The 19,946-nt window shown below is 36.9% G+C and overlaps 1 protein-coding gene across 23 annotated transcripts in view; it reads left to right on the top strand.

The window, feature by feature from the left end:
* The window catches only part of DST (dystonin), a 470,287-nt gene that overhangs the window by 421,622 nt on the left and 28,719 nt on the right, over positions 1-19,946 (top strand). For all 23 annotated transcript variants that reach the window (XM_078055212.1, XM_078055192.1, XM_078055195.1 and 20 more), the window contains 13 exons: positions 190-421; positions 1,280-1,506; positions 2,989-3,111; positions 3,242-3,343; positions 5,373-5,474; positions 7,620-7,793; positions 8,138-8,293; positions 10,886-11,083; positions 11,676-11,804; positions 14,564-14,731; positions 15,568-15,723; positions 15,932-16,138; positions 18,660-18,779. In XM_078055212.1, coding sequence (XP_077911338.1) covers positions 190-421; positions 1,280-1,506; positions 2,989-3,111; positions 3,242-3,343; positions 5,373-5,474; positions 7,620-7,793; positions 8,138-8,293; positions 10,886-11,083; positions 11,676-11,804; positions 14,564-14,731; positions 15,568-15,723; positions 15,932-16,138; positions 18,660-18,779 — 2,094 coding nt within the window. The remainder of the gene's footprint in view (positions 1-189; positions 422-1,279; positions 1,507-2,988; positions 3,112-3,241; positions 3,344-5,372; positions 5,475-7,619; positions 7,794-8,137; positions 8,294-10,885; positions 11,084-11,675; positions 11,805-14,563; positions 14,732-15,567; positions 15,724-15,931; positions 16,139-18,659; positions 18,780-19,946) is intronic.

Below are 19,946 nucleotides of genomic sequence, written 5' to 3' on the forward strand. Positions count from 1 at the left end.
CAGGTAGTCCATTTATATATTAACCTATACTGTTTCTGACAAATACACTCAATTGGGTAGATATATTAACAGAGGATCAAAGATTTAATTCTTGATTGAGACATTAGATGGGTTTTTTTTTTCATTTAAATTTCACTTTTGATATTGCAGGTCTTTTCCCCATAAATTATCCCTTTTATTTACTTCTAGTTCCATGACAAGATAGACCAGATCCTTGAGAGCCTGGAACGCATCGTGGAGCGTTTGAGGCAGCCACCTTCAATCTCAGCTGAGGTGGAAAAGATTAAGGAGCAGATCAGTGAGAATAAGAACGTGTCAGTAGACATGGAGAAGCTACAGCCATTGTATGAAACTCTTAAAAAGCGCGGAGAGGAAATGATCGCAAGATCTGAGGGCACTGACAAAGACATATCTGCCAAAGGTAATAATTTCAGAATAAGGAAACAATAGAGCTTTACTTTTAAAATAATTCTAAATGTTCATGCTGTTTACTGACAGTCTAATTGCATAATAAAGTGCCAGATTTTAGAAAAGGTATTACCAGTGGGGTTGAAGGGCTATGTACATAAATCCCTCATTAATATTTTCCTGTGTTTGTGGAATCGGTTACATACACAACGTGACATTATGCAAAAGCCATGTGTTCTCTGGGACTTTTAAACCAGATGTTTGAAAGATGACTCTAATAACACCAAACCTAGGGGTTTTTTTCCTTATTACTAATCGTACACTACTTTACATAATGGGTACCCCAGAATGGGTGTTGCCATAGCCACAGAAATGGCAACCATGACCTTAGCCAGCCATCTTAAAGATAGGAGCTGGGCGGTCCAAAGGAAAAGCACACACATAGATTAGTGGAAGTTTATGATAAGAAACAAGCCCAAAATACGTATCCTACATTGTTAAATTCCTAGAACTGAACAGACATTGTTATTCTTGATTTGGAGAGCTTATGTGGTTATGTCATTTTCTTTGGAATTAAGGTCAGCCTTGGTAAACTTGAAACTTAGGTCTACTCTGAGCTTACTTGCCTTTGAGTGTCTACTTTTGTCAAAAAGAGCCTTGGTTCAGGAAGAGTAGGATGCCCTGAGGTCTTGCCTTTGGAATATGCTGTGTTGGGCCTTGTGATACCCAGTAGACTGGGGTCAACCAAAATTAGATCCAGTTTTAGATACTTAGCAGATTGAATCACTGTTGCTATGTGAACTGAAACATTTGGCTTTGTTGCTTAAATGGCGCTAACATATTGCCTTTTTGATACTATTTTGTGTCATAGCTGTTCAGGATAAGCTTGACCAAATGGTTTTCATTTGGGAGAATATACACACACTGGTGGAAGAAAGGGAAGCCAAACTACTGGATGTAATGGAATTAGCAGAAAAGTTCTGGTGTGATCACATGTCATTGGTAGTAACCACTAAAGATACACAAGATTTCATCCGGGATCTAGAGGATCCTGGAATTGATCCCTCAGTAGTTAAACAGCAGCAAGAAGCAGCAGAGGTAAGCAGAAAATCTCCTTTAAAGTTAAAATTAAAAAAAAAAAAAAGTTGTGGTATAATGAAACCTGGATTCCTTTGGTAAATATTCAGAATTGCTCTATTAAAATGTATATTTCATTCTGAAAGTGGAATGCCTGGTGATGTAGTAGGAGATAGGTTATACCCCAAAATTTCACTTAGTACGTATTTTAAAAGTTTCTCTTCATCCCCACTGCTTCTGCCTTATTTCAGGGCCTTGTTAGCTCCGTTTTTGGCTTCTGAAGTCATCCAGAGTGGTAGCCCTACCTGCAGAGTCTCTTTCCTTCCCAGGCCTCCAACCTTGCCATCAGTCTTCTCTTCAGATCTGATCTCACTGTATTGCTGCTTCAGACCCCTCGGAGGCATCCACTGCTTACTGTATCGAATCCAAACTCCCTCCAACAGTGGACTAGGCTCTCACATCCTAGCATAGGCCAGCCTGTGTCTCCAAAGCCGTTTTGTCCTGCTGCTGCTTTATTAGAAAGTGGCTCCCCCAGCCCACTGCGGTGTGCTCTTTCTAGTCTCTGTATCTTTGCACATTAGTTTCCTTGAGTGGAATGGCCCTATCTATTTTATTTGTACCCCCAATGCCTAGTTTAGGGCTTGGTTTATGCTTATTGAGTGTTTCTCAAGTGAATGAATATATTTAACCAAGAAGATAAAAGCAAAAGTAGAACACTGCATTTTTCTCCTTTTTTTTTTTTTTTTTGTAGTTTACAAGTCCTAGGGAAATGACATAAAATTTAATCCAGAGCTAGATTATCCTAAATCTACTAACAAGCATGCTAATTTGTATGAAGTTTTCAAACTCGTATTTTACTTACATCTATTTTGTTGTTATTTTATTCTTTATGATCTATTCTTTGCAACTTTCAAATATACAATATAGTAGTATTAACTACAGTCACCATGCTGTACATTATATTCTCATGACTTCTTTTTTAGTAACTGGAACTTTGTACCTTTTCACCTTTTCGCCCCCTTCGCCCATTTCTCCTTCCCCCATCCCCTGACTCCAGCAACCACCAGTCTGTTCTCTGTATCTGGTTTTGTTGTGTGGGGAGCGGGTAGGGTTTTTTTAGATTTTTTTTTTTAGACCACTTAACCTGTATTTTAAATGAATATTGCCAAACTGTTCTGTTTGGAACAAAAAATATATTTCTACACTTTTCATTGTTATTAATATTTAAAGGAGCTTGTTCTGGTATTTGTTATATAGAATTAATTCTTTAAATATTGTTTTCATAATAAACATTTGATGTCTGTTACAAAGGGTGCTGTTTTTTTCTTTAAAATATTTCTTCTTACTGAAAAAACTTATTGCAGAAGCTTGGAAAAGAGAAAGAAGAAGAAAATTAATCTTAATCCCACCTCCTAGAAATAACTCTAATTAATGTCTTCGTGTGCGTCTTTTTAGTTCCAGTGTGTTTTTGCTTAGAACTCTAAGGCTTATTTCTTATTGTAGGCCATCAAGGAAGAAATAGATGGACTACAGGAAGAACTGGATATAGTTATTAACCTGGGTTCTGAACTCATTGCTGCGTGTGGGGAACCCGATAAACCCATTGTCAAGAAGAGCATAGACGAGGTACAGCTAGCCTATTTCCTTCTCTCACTAGAATGCATTTTTAAAGAGATCTTGTTTAACTAAAGCATATTTGCTAGTAGTTGAAAACTTAACACATGACACTAAAAGAGTTCTAATATTTATGTTGTAGTTAAATTCAGCCTGGGATTCTCTAAATAAGGCTTGGAAAGACCGGGTGGACAAACTGGAGGAGGCGATGCAGGCTGCCGTCCAGTACCAGGACGGACTGCAGGTAGGGGGTCATGGCGGGGCTGCTGGGGGGAGGAAGCATGTGACCGAGGGCTGCAGATGCTCACATGGGCACCGCCCCAGGGCTGTGAGCGTGCGAGCAACCGCCTCGCCTACTTTGGTTCGTGTTTTGCCTTCTAGAAGGTATTTCTCGAGATCCGTGTAGATCTATAGAGACATCTAAGTACATTTGTATACACATGGTGAAATTTACTTTGAAAAGAAAAATTTTAATGTTTAACCAGACAGCGAGATGGAACTGAATCGGAGTTCTGTTCTAAAGTTGAGTGGAGTAAGATGAAAGGAGTAAACACTATCTAAAAATATCACGAAGTTTAAAGTCAGAAGTAAAGAAATTTGATTTGAAGCCAGTGTTCCCTGTGAACTAAAATAGATTTCTGTTTTATTAGGTCATAATCTGTTGTGTAAAATGTAAAATGTTATTCTTACTTTCCATATACATAATTCCTTTTCATCGTTGTTTTTCACAGCCCTTAAGGGTTCTCATTCCATTTATTAACCATTTTTTAAGTTTCTTTTTTTTAAATAAAAAATCGTCTTGTCAGATGAGGCCAACTCAGGGACATTTCTCTCCCTACCTTCTTCAGCCTTACTCCATTTGCTAACAGCCTGGCCAACGTTGACTCTGTCATTCCTCCTACCATATGGAAAAAGCCCTTCTGAGTATTTCCATAACAGCAAGTGAATATTATTTTTAAAGCTCCGATGAGAACATCTTTTCCTTTTTATTCCATTCCTTTTCTATATTTGTAAAGATAAATATCACAAGCCAGGCTTTATGCCAGCTGAAAGTGTTTTGAACTTTGGAAATATATGAAAAAATTCACTACAAATAAGATCTTATATAACTTTCCTCCTTCCCCCACTTTTTAACCAGAGAGATAATTTATTGGTTAGGTTTCAATGGCCAGTAACTAATCAGGCTCCAGCCCTCAGTTTGTGAGACCAGGTCATAATTTTCCTGTACTGTTGGTAAATGACTGAGTTGTGCCCTCTCCATGGCTAGAGGTGGCGCTGCCACCATTTGCAGCCTTTTGACCTCAGGAGCCATTAGCCATCAAGGTCACTGGCTGGGCGCCAGGACCCACACTCTCTCCTTACGCCTGCGAGAAAAAACATGGCCCGCTAGAGGATAGTAGCCTCACCTGTGGGAATGAAGGGCCACTTGATTTGGTAAATGGCTGGGGCTAGCTAGAACTAGATGTTAAAGGTCCAGAAGCTCTAGACGTTTCAGGGTTTGATTGTAAAGTAAAATGAATTTTATTTCCTGGGTTGCTGCTTAAATTCTTGGGTTTATTAATGATAACTAAAAATACCAGGTAGTTTCCAAGATTCTTCCTCCTCCTATATGGTCTGGCAACTTCATGAAAGTCCATTATAATTTTGTGTATTCAGTATCTGAAAGAAATGTGAGTCGTGCCTTTCTTAAAATGTTTGTATTACCTAACAAGAACAGGAAAAAGAGACTCTGTAGTCTGTGTTGTAATTCAGAATAATGGTCATAATATTAATCTTTGTAGGTGCAGGATTTTAATGCTAATCTAAATAATATGTAAGGCTTTAGTTGGGCCAAATATTTTGCTCAAGTGCTAAACAATAAACTTCTTGCTTATTTGAATAAGCAGATGGATTTGAATCTTTTTCTTTCAATGAATTTACATAATCTGCCTCTTAGACATAAGAAAGCATGGAGAATTCTCTGTTTCAGGTGTCGGAATTTTAAAACTTTTTTTCAAGTGCACATTTTTGAAAGTTCTTAGTATTCTAAGATTCTATTCAGAAAAAAATTTCCTTTGCAAACGCGGACACAGAATTGGAGGTTACATCTATTGCATATTTGGGACAATTTTTTCAGCATATTGTTGCTTTTATTTAGGTGAACCATCTTAATTTGTAAAATAGGCTCATTCCTTAATACCTGTGTAGATTTATGATTGTACTTTTCTGTAACCCTTGGGATGTTATAGCAATTTCAGATGTACTAATAGCTCATGGACTAATGTGTTTTTCAGGCCATATTTGACTGGGTAGATATTGCGGGTGGTAAATTAGCTTCAATGTCACCAATTGGAACAGATCTTGAAACTGTCAAGCAGCAGATTGAAGAGCTAAAGGTATGCGTGGGCTTCATTAATTTCAAAGACTGCATTTTACGTTCTTTATTCAGGGGATTCTTTACGCAAATTTATTTTACATAATTGAAGTATTAACATTTTGATTGTGAAACTGGTTTAATATGGTGCTTGTACATAATGAGCAGCATATAAGTGCTCATTAAATGATATAAAATACCAGTCTTCTTATTATTAAGTCAGTCCCTGTTCATTATAGAAAAGTCAGAAAATACAAATAAGCAAAAAGGTGGCTTTTTAAAAGCCACTCAAAATGTTATGTACCCAGAGGCAACTACTCTTAAGATTTGATTTATAGCCTTTCAGATATCCTCCTGTTGGGAATGCAATGAGGAGGGGGAGGGACTGGTGGGGTGTGAGGGGGTGTTTTATACATATGTACCTCATACTATAGGGATTTTCGTAACTTCATTATTCAGTAGTGTTTCCTTGCCCTCAGTACACATATAGCAACATTTTTGTTTTCTTCAGTGGGTCAGAGTAATCCATTTAGTCTAACAGGCTAAAGAAACATCCGTGGTATAATAGTGTTTCCCAAAATGTTTGTTTTGTAAAAATGTTTCTTGTTTTTCATCTGCTTTCCTCTGTAATTTTTGCTTTTGTGGTTCTTGATCTCCAGCTGTGAAAATGGCTGGACTGTTTCCTCTTTGAATTCCTCTGTGCTGCTGCTGATTTATCCAAGTGGGATCAGCTGTTTCCTTCCTAATTTCAAGTTTCCATGCACAGAGACATCACGCCATTTTCGATGAACTCTCCTAGATTTTTGTATACAATTATTACCTGGCTTTAAAATGGTAGCCTTTTCATCTCTAAGTACAATTTAGAGTATTTCATTTAGAAATTATTATGGTTACCATCATTAGACTGCGATTTTTTTTCTTTAACTTTATGTGGTCATGTAGTAAACACATGATATACTCTAATATGTACATTCACAGGTGTGCAGTTTTGGATATTTACATATATCTCAGTAGTTTCCATACAGCAGGCTGCTTAAGAGTGCTTTCTCTGAAATTAGAGTGTCTGACATTACCTCCCAGTGCATCCACTTACTTAGCCAAACACCCTTGCGACAGTTACCTAACTGGTCTCACTTTTATGTCCTTAGCTTAAATTGAGAATAAAATTATTTTCTTTATAGGTTTAGTGAAAACAAAGCAAGTATTCACGATACCTTAGCTAGTACTTTTTAATTATTATTTTTATGTTTGAAAAAAATTAAGGGACTGTTTAGCCATTAATGACTTATTATTTAATGATTTACTATTACAAATTAAAAATAAATATTTTATGAAAGGACAGTTTCCTACTACAAGCAGCCATTTGCTAACCTGTGTTGGTTGGCAAAGCTGAGATTATTAAATACATGTTTAGTGAGCGCTGGGAGAAAAAAGTAGTGTTGTTCTGAGTAAGCAGTGGGTGAGGCATAGGAATAACTAACTATTAACGCAGCACAGCTATGGAAAACATAAAACATTCAGTGGATACAAGATGTGTGTATGTGTTTGAGCAGGCAATGTTAATCTGCGTTTCTTAGAGACATATTTGGGGAGTTTCATATATGTCAGTGTATTTTTTATTTTATTTTCTATAATTTCAAAGCTCACATATTGAATATATATAGATATTGGAATAAGGCTAGACTTGAAATTTCTTACCTTTTTTTACTGTAGAGAACAAAAGTGTGAACTATCAAAATTACAAATAGAAATATCTTTCCTGGGGTGCCTGAGTGGCTCATTCGTTAAGTGGCTGCCTTCGGCTCAGGTCGTGATCCCGGGGTCCTGGGATCGAGCCCCGCATCGGGCTCCCCGCTTGGCAGGGAGCCTGCTTCTCCCTCTCTCACTCCCCCTGCTTGTGTTCCCTCTCTAGCTCTCTCTCTCTCTGTCAAATAATAAAATCTTAAAAAAAATATATCTTTCCATCATAAAAACATCGAATAAAGAAAAAAGATTTCCCTCATCTTTTTTTACTTACAATTCTTTTGTGTTAGATTTTTATTCCTCTTCACCTTCCTGACTGTAAGAAGTACGAATTAGAATAAATATTGAATCCATAGAATTTTTGTTTAAAGTTCTGATTTAGAACAAATTTTTCCTATATATTCTCTTTTTTTTTTAAAAATAGCAATTTAAGTCAGAGGCCTACCAACAGCAGATAGAAATGGAGAGACTGAACCATCAAGCAGAGCTTTTGCTGAAGAAAGTAACAGAAGAGAGTGACAAGCACACTGTTCAAGACCCGTTAATGGAGCTGAAATTGATATGGGATAGTCTGGATGAAAGAATTATCAACAGACAGGTAAACACTGACACTTTCATTAAGAAGTTAGAAAAGTTCAAGTTCATATATTAAGGTAAAATCATTATTGAAAGAGAAAATTAGGTGATTAGGTACATAAACTTTTGAAGCCCCTAAATTCTTATTTTATTAGAATTCTTCCTGCTTCTTGAAACATGTCATTTTTAACCACAAGGAATTGCAAGCTTAAAATGTAGGATATGATGATTGGGCTTCATCGGATATACTTACAGAGTTATATAGCATGCAACAATTGATTTTTTTGCCTTTGTTAGTTTTATAAGTGTATGTCATTCATTATATCAAATTCATATGGATTTTCTTCCTCTCTACTTTTTTTGTAGCATAAGCTGGAGGGGGCTCTGTTAGCCCTGGGCCAGTTCCAGCACGCCCTGGATGAGCTGCTGACATGGCTGACGCACACAGAGGGCCTGCTCAGTGAGCAGAAACCTGTGGGAGGAGACCCTAAGGCCATTGAAATTGAACTTGCCAAGCATCATGTATGTAGCTGTTCTTGTGTATCGTGTTTCTCTATGCATTTAGAGTGCCATCAGGTTGTTTTCTGGTAGGCTTCCTCTTGATGCATTTTTCAAGCTTATGATTACAGCACAGTTCCACATTTGACATTTGTAACTCATGGTCAAACTATTTAAAACACACTTTTTAAAAGATTATAATCAAAATTTTTTCTCCATTGTCCAGGGCAGTTGTCAAGAATAGCAAGGGTGGGAAACTTCTGGCAAAGTTTTAAGGCTGCATGGCAAACATTGGTTTAAATCCCTGATTATCCCTGTCACTGGATTGACACAGCCTAGTTTTAAAAGTTGTTGGGGAAAGCCTGTAAGGCTCGAAATGTTCCACTGCAGGCAGTGTGTGTGTTTTTCCTCTGGTCGCTCTTATCCGAGTGTCCCACCTGCTGCTCATGTGGCACGTCGCACATCTTTTCTGTTTGCCGGTATGTCTCTCACTGTGTGAGAGTTTGCTCTGCAGTCTCTGTGTCTCTCTTACTTCCCACTGGCTTCCTGTGTCTTTAGTCCTTTTCTTTCTGAATCAGTCTTTAACAATATTTATTACGTTTACAAAGGTTTTTATATGTCCTGCACTTGATTTAAAGCTTTAAATTAAAAATTTTAATCTTGAGGTACATGCAAGACAACTTTATATTGTTGTCATCTTTGTGGCATTTGGTTGACAGTTCTTAATAGAAAATTCCTATCTCTGCACAGCCTGAAGGGTTTAGGGAGCAGGAAAGCATGGAGCTGACCACAGTGGGCCCCAAACGGATAGCAGGAGGCATCTTCCGGGCTTTAGATGATCTCCAGCCTAGGTCACCAGAGCAGACCTCACAGGGGTTGAGAGCTGAGCTCTAGCTTATTACGATAAAGTTCATTTGCCCAGAAAAATAAATCCTGAAACCCAGTTGTTAGAATCTTTGTGCAAATGACCAAAGCCATTGACTTGGCCAGGAAAAGTGAGATAAATACATTTTCTTCAGAGAAAAAAAATGAAAAGAAAATTCTCTATCTCTTAAGTCAGTAGGCTTAAAGAATAAAAGGTTATGTTCAGTAGAATTTATCCTGACAGTCAACAGTCTATCATAGAACTTCAAGATTCACATTAATAGAGGCATCTTATCTAAGGTTAGGTCCTAAATTCTGACCTTATATAAGTTTCCTTGATTATCAAATAGTAAATGTTTAATAATTTTATATATTTATTATCATATTAGAATGAATGGTTTTTGGTACTTTACTATCATGATAAATAGTTTTTTAGTATTCTTGGTTTAGCTTTCCTTCTTTTATACTTTTCCCTATAGTAATTGTACTCTAATTTAAATTTCTCTCCTGCTTGGGCCACCTGGGTGGCTCAGTCGTTTAAGGGTCAACTCTTGGTTTCGGCTCAGGTCATGATCCCAGGGTCCTGGGATAGAGCCCTGTGTTAGGGCTCTGTGCTCAGCAGGGAGCCTGCTTCTCCCTCTGCCTCTGCCCCTTCCCTGCTCACATACTCTCTCTATCTCTCTAAAATAAATAAATCTTTAAAAATTTTCTCTCTGTATAGTCTATATGGTCATATATAGTCTATATATATATAGTCATTGCCCAACCATATCTGATTAGGCAATTAGGACTAATTTTGTATCATTAATATTTTTTTATTACTTAATGTCTGTCTTATACTTTTGTAAGAGCAGTAATGACTAGTCAGACTGTCTCTGCATGAAAAGATGTTTATTCCCATAGTGTGAGTTGATATAGCATTTACATTTTCATAAACTTAGCATTTGTCCTTAAAAGCAGCATACATTGGTGACAGGAATTTTATAGAATACAGTAGCGGCAGGGACATGACACGCCCTGATGCACTTATTTTGGTAGGGCATGAGTAGGGATCTTTTAGTTCTGTTTATTTATCTGTGAGCAGTTAGAAAGGTCTACTTCTCCCTTCTCCTTCCATTTCTTAAAGGTCAGAAGTGAAACAGCTTAAAATCACCAGCCCAGTTGCCGGAAGAAGGGAGGGAATCTTTCCATCCCTCTCCTTTCTTCTCTGGCCCCTAGGCTCTGCCTTATGTAGCAGGACTTGGACCATTTAGAAGAATGAATTTTATAGATTTACCTTTATATTTTGGCCACAAGAATATTTAACTCTTACCTCTGAAAGTGATTAGTGCTGTTAACCTATCAAAGTACATGCTTTTTTAAAGATCGCTCCTTTTTGAAAATTGTTTACTTAAGACATGAAAATTAAGTTAAATTAAAATGAGTTTGAATCAAATGAAAACGTATAGAACATTTTAATTATAATCTCCAGATATTTAATGTCCTCGATTGCAAGGTTATTCAATGCAAAAGAACTAACAAAATGTTCTTACATAATCATTTCAGGGACTGTTGGTAGACTAAAGGTATATCCAGGAAAGCTGCAAAGTTAAGGGAAAAGAAGTTCACCATTTTAACACTTTCTTGTGTTAAAATTCTATGCCTGTGATGTTTTTGCTTCAGAATGTTTTAAACTCAGCAGATAAAAGTTGCTTAAAAGCGATGTTAACATGTTATGAGCTAGTAAATATAGTGTTATCTTAATATTTTCAGGTGCTTCAAAATGATGTATTAGCCCATCAGTCCACAGTGGAAGCCGTTAATAAAGCCGGAAATGATCTAATTGAATCAAGTGCAGGAGAAGAAGCAAGCAACCTTCAGAACAAGCTAGAGGTTTTAAATCAACGCTGGCAAAATGTTTTGGAAAAAACAGAACAAAGGAAGCAGCAGCTAGATGGTGCCTTGCGCCAGGTGAGTAAGAGGATAAATTCTCAAACTTTTGTTGGCCTGCAGGACCAAAATAGCATGGAATTCTGGGGCGCCTGGGTGGCTCAGTCGGTTAAGCATCCGACTCTTGATTTTGGCTCAGGTCATGATCTCAGGGTCGTGGGATGGAGCCCTGTATCAGGCTCCGCATTCAGGGGGGAATCTGCTTGAGATTCTCTCTCTCTCTCCCTTTGCCCCTCCCTTGCCCCCCATGCTCTCTCTTTCTCTCTCTCTCTCTGTCTCTCTCTAAAATAAATAAATAAGTCTTTAAAAAAAAATAGCCTGGAATTCTTTGATTGGTTTGCAGACCATTGTTTGATTTTTATTCCTCAGGAGAGGAGTAAAAATAAGTGGGATAAAGAACCGAGCAGATGAGAAGGCAGCCCTCTGGTTCTTAGTGTAATAGTCTTACCTGCCAGAGCTCTCAGGATGAGGAAAGGCAGCAAATCCATCTGCACCTGCCTGCTCTTAAGCATGCACGGAGAGGCTTAGCAGGCTGGGATTGTTTAAACCTTGTTTTCTGCTGGAAAGTGACAATGTGTTTATGGCCCGAACTTAAAACTCTCTATCACTCCAGGCGAAAGGGTTCCATGGTGAGATTGAGGATTTGCAGCAGTGGCTAAGTGACACAGAGCGTCATCTGTTAGCATCCAAACCTCTGGGAGGTTTACCAGAGACAGCCAGGGAGCAGCTTAATGCCCACATGGTAAGTATATTATTTCCTACAGCTCTAGCCTCCGATTAAGACACTGACCATTTTGCGTGGGCCCTGGTGATAAATAAATTGTGGGAGAAGGTTTAAAGGATATACAGTTTTATAGCAGAAATCTTAATGTGTAAGTGCTTAGAAAAACCATTTATTGATTAAAATTTTCAAGTCAGAACCTATTCTTTATTTCAAAGATTAGTGCGTCAGTATAGGAAAAAAGGTTTTAGAAGCTTAGACATTTTTTAGAAGCAAACTTTTCCCCATAAAATGATGAGCTTGTATGGATAGTAACACAACATAGTGTAAATTATAAACTGTTGTTGCTTGAGTGAAAAGAAAAGTCCCTAAAGTAATCAGAATTGACTTTAAAGTTATTGGTGTAAGCATGATACTCCCACCTAGTTTCCTGGAAGGCTGGAAAATATGTTCTTGTTCTGTTCAAGAGTTACTTGTTTGTTTGTTTGTTTTACTGGTGATGGGGCCATATCTTCAGCTTCACACCCACACCCGCTATGGACAAGAGGAGGCTTCTGTTAGTTGTCCAGTTGGGGGCCTTGTGCCTCTGGGCTCTTCCCACCCAGATTCTGTGGCACTGTCAACTCTTAAAGATAAGGACGAAAAAATAATGGAACTTGAGACTCTGGCTTTCTTTCACAGAAATGTGGACTGACAAATTAAATTTAGGTTTCGATTTATTGACATTTCCTATTCATTTACATTATAACTCAGCTTCAGAAGTTCTAAGAGAAAGCAGTCTGTTTCAGATTTTGAAAACTAGTCCTTTTTTATACTTGTGAATTTGCATCAGAAAAAATTTTTTAATATCCAAATGCTGATAATTAGTATCTTGGGAAATAAAAGTACAAGTGCTTAAGGATTGGTGAAAAAAGAAATGATCCATTACACATTAAAGCCTGTCTTCTTTGTTAGATGTCCAATGTTGTTGTAGGAGCTTGTTGAAACAGCACTTAGTTGTAAATAATTTTGAATTTGGTGCTTTGGAGAGGAAGTAACCATTTTGTAGGTGTTGTGAAGAAATACAACAGAGGTAGCATCTTACTCAGTTTACAGTTGCTATGAGCAGTTACAATCAATTCTATCAATCCAGTATAGAATTTCCTAGAAAACTTTAATGTATATTCATTGTTGTAGAAAATCACTGTGTACGTGGTTTTGTTGTTGTTGTTGTTACTGTAATTTTTTTGGTGCCACAGGGGACCCATTTGTTTCACTGAAAAAATAATTGACTAAGTAATAACTTGGCAGTGCTTGTCTTCCTTTTGCATAAAACCTAACTGACTTTCAGATACTTCTTACTTTCCTGGAACTACCTGCATAGTTATCATGGACGGTGTCCATTAAGTAGAAGTTTAATGACTTCTTAAACAAACATGCTTGGGATTATTCTCTAATAACAAATAGTTTTTAAATGTTGATTTAGAAAAATGTAGTAAAAAGGTGGAAAGCAAAGAGCTTATCTTAGAAATACTTTACTTTTAGAAAAATATTGCTCTATATATCCACTTACCTGGTTTGGGTGAGGTACTGAAAATGAGTTTGCTTAACCCAATATAGTTGTAAATTCCATGATTTAAGGAATTCTAAACAGTTATTGCTACTTGTTAATATCATTTTAGTAATGCTCTTTTGATTTGGTTGTGTTAGAAATGAAGGAAACTAGAAAACCTGGAATATTACAGTTTCCTGAGATTTAGCTGTATTTAAAAGTTTTGCTTTAGGATTAAAGGCTTTTGGTAGGTGATATCATAAGTATGTTTAGAAAGGTTTTTTTGTTTTGTTTTGTTTTGTTTTTTTAGGGCTTAAGAAATCACAAAGTTTTGAGAGTATAAAAATGTTCTGGAATTGGTAGTAATGGTTGCACATTTTTGTGAATACACTAGAAACACTGAATTGTACACTTTAAAATGGTGAATTTTATGAATTATATCTCAGATTTAAAAATTATTGAAATATGTTAGTTGAAAATGTTGAAAATGTTAGACATAGAATGTACTTTTCAATAGGAGCTATAATTTGACCCATATTATAATTGAACCACTGAAATAGAGCTGGTCTTAATTTTTATATGAATGTAACTCTTGTTTTATTGATATTAAATTCTGAATTTGCCTTCATAGTTTTTTAATATTCTCTGTAGAAGGAACACACTACATTCCAGTTGAAAGCTTTAAAAATTCTATAAATGAGAGCAACATTCATAGTACGACAAGTTTGTCTTTTGTGATTCCAAAGTCTAAATAATCAGCTTCAAATCTCTTACTGTATTGGGTCTTTATTTTCTATTCATTGTTTGTCCTCTGAACACAGATTTAAATTATACCAAAAATTATTACAGCCATCATATCATAGTCTGAGGAGAGACTTAGAAAATCCATTTTACAGAGGAGGAGACTGAGGCCCAGAGAGGTTAAATTACTTGCTCACGGTCACAGACCTGATTGGTTACAGTGCAGTGAAACCCTTCTTGAAAACATTTAAAACATTACTTCACAAACTTTAGCATGCTGGAATGGACCGGTAATGATAGCACCATTTCTGAGATTTCTAGCAGACAGGGTATGTCCATAGGTTTAGGTGTTGTTTCAATATAGTGAAAAATTTGAATGTGTCAGGGTTATTCTCTGTGTTGGATAGAGGTGAATATATGATAAGGGGCTTGAGATTGATGACCTGGAAAAGGAACTCTTAGATTGTATTCTTTTAAAAATGATATAACTTGGGATATATCAATTTAGGAAATCTGTGCTGCCTTTGATGTTAAAGAAGAAACATATAAAAGTCTGATGCAGAAAGGCCAGCAGATGCTTGCAAGATGCCCCAAATCTGCAGAGACAATTGACCAAGACTTAAGTAACTTGAAAGAAAAATGGGAATCGGTGGAAACCAAACTCAATGAAAGGAAAGTATGTGCTTTAATTAATGTCATAGAATGAATGTTTTAGTTGTTTTATTTCATGGGATTTACTTTATCTCTGAGTAGAATTATCAGTGGAACTTTTAACGATCCGTGTTTAAATTTTCTTCGTATATATATGGAGGTTTCATGGGGTCAATTGGAAACAGTATTCTCTTTTAACACAGGAGAACAGAGTTAAAGCAGTCTATTCAAACAGATCACAGGTCAGGTGTTACTAGGTATATTTTTAAATTTGTGAACCACTCTAATTCTGGATTGTTAAATAATTCTAATCACACTTATTTATGTATGTAGTGGGGAGGGAAAGAGGGAGGTCAAGAGAGTGAGATGATTGTATATATAATCAGCACTTCCATAACAGAAGTCCATGAAAAGGGATTAAAATTATCACTGTTTAATGCTACAAGAAAAACGATAGGCTAGGAATACTAGATTGTGTGCCCTCCGTGACAGAGCATAATGTGTATATGTTTCATAGTATTTTGACCCCCAGCATTAATCATGTGAATGTCAAGTTTTCTTTCTACAGATTCTGTTTAGTAATTGTCTTCTGTAGTTAATTGCCGCTGAATCACAATTTTAGTTTATATTAGATTTTTTAGCTGCAGTGAGATATTCTCACTATACTTAAAGGAATTTGGTTTGCCAGTATTTTAGTGAAAGCCCACTACATTCATAAACTGCTTAGGTAATACAGAAACACAGATTAGGTATAAATAAAGTGTGGATGGGAAAGAAATCTGCCAGAGAGTGGTTAAACTGGGGCGGGGGGAGGGGAGGGGAATTAAATATCATCAAATACTAAATAATCTGTCTTCGCAGACTAAACTGGAAGAGGCCCTCAACTTGGCAATGGAGTTCCACAATTCTCTCCAAGACTTCATCAACTGGCTAACCCAGGCTGAACAGACCCTAAATGTAGCTTCTCGGCCAAGTCTTATCTTAGACACAGTCTTGTTTCAAATCGATGAACACAAGGTATGTTGTAACTCAGATGGAGAGCATTCTCATTTCAGACCTTTTTAGACAACAGACTGTTTTAATGTCAGAAGCATGAATTTGGTAGTTTGAAAACTTTATTTTGTCCTTTAGAATGGTTCAGCTTATGACACCAAAAGCATTTTTAAGATAGAACAGTTTTTCATTTCTTTCTAATTCTACCTTTTTTTTTTTCCCTTTGGGAAAGGTCTTTGCCAATGAAGTAAATTCTCACCGTGAGCAGATAATAGAGCTGGACAAAACCGGAACCCACCTGAAATATTTCAGTCAGAAACAAGATGTTGTCCTAATTAAGAATCTATTGATAAGTGTCCAGAGTCGGTGGGAAAAAGTGGTTCAACGGTTAGTAGAAAGAGGAAGATCTTTGGATGAAGCAAGGAAGAGAGCCAAGCAGGTAAACCTTCATAAAACCCTCTGAACTTGGAGATCAATCAGTTCTACATGTTGAAATATACATCATGCTGTTAAAGTACTTTCAGGCAGGCTGTATTCGTTGTAACAATCGTGGCACAAGGCCAAGGGGTTTATTTCCTGGCTGTGGCCTGACTTTCAGTGGTGACATCACTCTTTGCCCTGGCAGCACCTTCCGGTCCTGGGGACTAATCTTGAAAAGACTGATTATAGCTTGGCTTCATAGACTAACCGTTATCAACAAGGTCCAAAAAGAGGCTCGGATTTTTTGTTATTAGGTTTGTTTGTTTTTCCCTTTGTCCTTGCAATCTCTACTCTCATACCCGGAGTAAGTGTATTATATTGCTACCTTGTGTTTAGCTCCTCAGCCAGACTTTGTCCACAGACTCTCAGGGCCGAGAGGCGGACACTTGACCCTCCAGGCAGCTTCCTGAAAGGGCTGATTCTGTGTCTGAGCTGCCGTGTGCTCCTCACGTCTCTGAATCTGTACCCTTGTTGACAGGCTCTTATTTCATCTCTCGTATTTTGATGCAGTTCCATGCTGCTTTTAATTTAAGTGTTTGAACATTTTAGGGCTGTTTTTTTCCTTTTTCTTTTAATCTAGAGAATCTCGAGAATCTCACAAGGAATGCCCCTTCCTCTCTTCACCTGTTATTAATATTCCATTCCTAGACTAAACACAGAGAAGAGGTAAAATTCCGTGTCTCTGTGCTCCAGGGAAGAGGGAGACGCGCCTGCCTTGGTTGGCATGTATCTTTGAATTTTGCTAGAAACTCAGTGTAATGTTGAGGCTGAATTTTCTAATGACTCTTTTTGCCCCGTTTAGTTGCATTTTCCTGTAGTTGGCATCGGCCTCTGTTCTTTTGGGGAGCCAGGCTCAGTTGGGTGATACAAAAGATGTCATGGGAGTCACATGTTTCAGTGTTTAAAGCTCTCAGAATAAATTTGTTAAAAGCTTTAGAAATGACAAATTGATTTGTTGTAGGATTACATGCTGTATTATTTATTTTTGAGTGGGATGTATGATGTGTTCAGTGTTATCAGTGAGCCTGTGGAATAGAATCTGTCTCTTACTGTCTTTTTTAAGACAGTATTAATGATAAGCCTGACGTCCTTCTCCCCACCAAGGTAGCAGCGTCCTCTGTAGTGTGGGCATTACTTGAGTTACGAACATCTAATTTATAGAAGTCTTTCTCCTTTTATAAGGAGAAAATAGAATTTTCTCATTTTATTTAATCTGTAAGGTTTTTCTGCTTCTTTTGGTGCAAAAGCATAGCATTTCTTCTGTTTATGTGGCTTAAAAATAGTTTTTAAAGCAGGACCAGCCTTAGAATCTGTGCATTTGTATCATTAAAATTCCATCCGTGGTAGCCGACATTATTTGTAGCAGGACTACCAAACACTGTGACTTTTCTTTCTTTCTTATTATCCTAACATCTTAGTTTGGGTTTGGATGTGGATCGTAGTTCTCTGACTTTGGCAGTTTCTATGCCTCTTCTGGCCTCTGTATTTTCATATTTAAGTTGATTGGAGTTGTGGGAAGGATGTGTCAGGGAACAGGTTTGCGGTGAGGTGATCTCATCAGGCCCTGCCAGCCTTGTGATCCCATGCTCTTATTGTTTATTGCTAAGTGTCTTTTTGTTATTTCATTATTAATGTGCTTTGATATAAAACAGATTTTATTTTGATTACTTCAGTTTTTTGTTATGTATCCATCCACTCAAGTTTATTATAAGAAATTACTTATAACCAGTCTCACAATTTGGTATCCAAAAATAGTATTCATTAGTTCTCTGTGATAAACAGAAAAGAGACCGTGGCTGAAATCAAGTATACATAGCACCAGAATACTGCAAGGTCATAGATGCCGAAGAGAATTATATTTTGTTAGAATTCACATACCGTGGATGCTCTTACATATAAAACCAGTACATGAGGCACAGGCATGACTTTGAGGATTTTGATAGCAGCAATAAAGATACTGAACTCCCTTTGTATTAAGTAAGAATGGTAAGGCCTTTGTTGTTGTTGTTCTTGTTACTTTTTAAGACCGATTTATAAACTTTATCCTTCGTCCCTCCCTTTTTGTTCCTTTTCCTTAACATGGGAGTGAAACACCTCAGAAGTAAACCCAGATCTGTCAACGAGGGCAGTGGACAAATAAAATTCTCTTGACAGGTTATGTTAATTACTAAGCAAAAGGAAAGAGGGAAGTTCTCCCTGGTTCCCTGTTTCTAGTCTCATTTCTGTTTTTGTTAAAGTTTATGTGTTTGAATGAGTTATAACAAAGTGACCATGGGGGGACACGACCACAGAAACCAAGAGTTAATAAGACATTTGTAATCCGATGAAGCTACTACTTTCTTCTTTTTTAGGGGAAATTTGAATTAATAATTTTTAACATTTTCATTAACATTAATTTCTATTTTAAAAATATGCTAGATTTCTAATATAGCGAGCACACTGGAAAATTTTCTGGACGGAGATGTACATTTCTTTTACAGTTCCATGAAGCTTGGAGTAAACTTATGGAATGGCTAGAGGAATCAGAAAAATCTTTGGATTCTGAACTGGAAATCGCCAATGATCCAGACAAGATAAAAACACAACTTGCACAGCATAAGGTGGGTCTACAATTAAGAAAAGCATATATGTCGTTCTGTATCTCAAGATCACTTTTAAATTCTTACTTGGTTGTGTATTTATTCATCACTAGGAAAAAAAAGGCTGTCCAATATGGACCTCCATTAAATTTAAAACTGATTACCCTTCACATTGGTCAAGTGGCAATAGTATCTTTTCTCTCTGCTGACTATTCCACTATTCTAGGGTGAATTGTTAAAAGAAAATACACAAAATGAAAACTGAAATGTTCTATAATCTATAACATAGAAGATTTATAGGAGCTCAAATGTTGGCATTTCAGTTTTTCACATGTCTGTCTTGTAATTTCTTTCATAGATCAAATGCCATGTAGAAGATAATTTTACAGCAAAAAGTAATGTAAATTTTGTCATATATGTTCTTTCAAAACAGTTTAGTGGGGAAAAATTGGTTGCCTCTACACAAACTGGTATTTTATTGTATATGTGTTGTATATGAAATTCCATCCTTATCCTCAAAGACACATAGTTAGTGGCTTTCTTGTGTAGACTAGAAGGTGTAGAAACATATTATTTTATATTTTCTCCCTTTTATATTCATACCACATGGCATTCAAAGAACATTCCCCCCAGTCCTCCTCAACTCTTTGAATTTGGGTCCGTCATTCTGGTTATAAAGTGATCATCAGCCCTCAGGGTGAGGATATGGGTAAAAGAGAGTGGGTCCTGAAAAAACACTTTTATAGTTTTAAGCATCTACATATATATTATTGCTTGAAACATGATAATTTTTAAAAAGCTGGAAAAAATTGGGGTGATGTAGGATTTATCATCATGGGAAGTTCTAGCCATCATCTTCATATAGGTTGATTGCTTCCCTGGGTGGTTCTAACTAAGCTCAGGAGGTCATGATCCTAGGATGGCAGAAGGAAACATTGAGCACCTGTTCTTTGACTAGATGAGGACTTATGAGTGGCTTGTTCTGCTGGCACCCTCTGCCCTTGATCTGCCACATTCAATACTGACAGCACAATGACAGTGAGCAGCACCTTCCTTCCTTCCCCTCTGATGGAAAAAAGAGAGGCTCCTTCTCAAAATAGAATGCCTATTTGAACTTGAACATAGTTGTCATGTCATGGCGTCTTATGAAAGTATACTGTGTGAGTAAGTTGGAGAATCCTAGAAATA

Source organism: Halichoerus grypus, chromosome 9, assembly GCF_964656455.1.
Source record: "Halichoerus grypus chromosome 9, mHalGry1.hap1.1, whole genome shotgun sequence".
NCBI classification, from domain to species: domain Eukaryota; kingdom Metazoa; phylum Chordata; class Mammalia; order Carnivora; family Phocidae; genus Halichoerus; species Halichoerus grypus.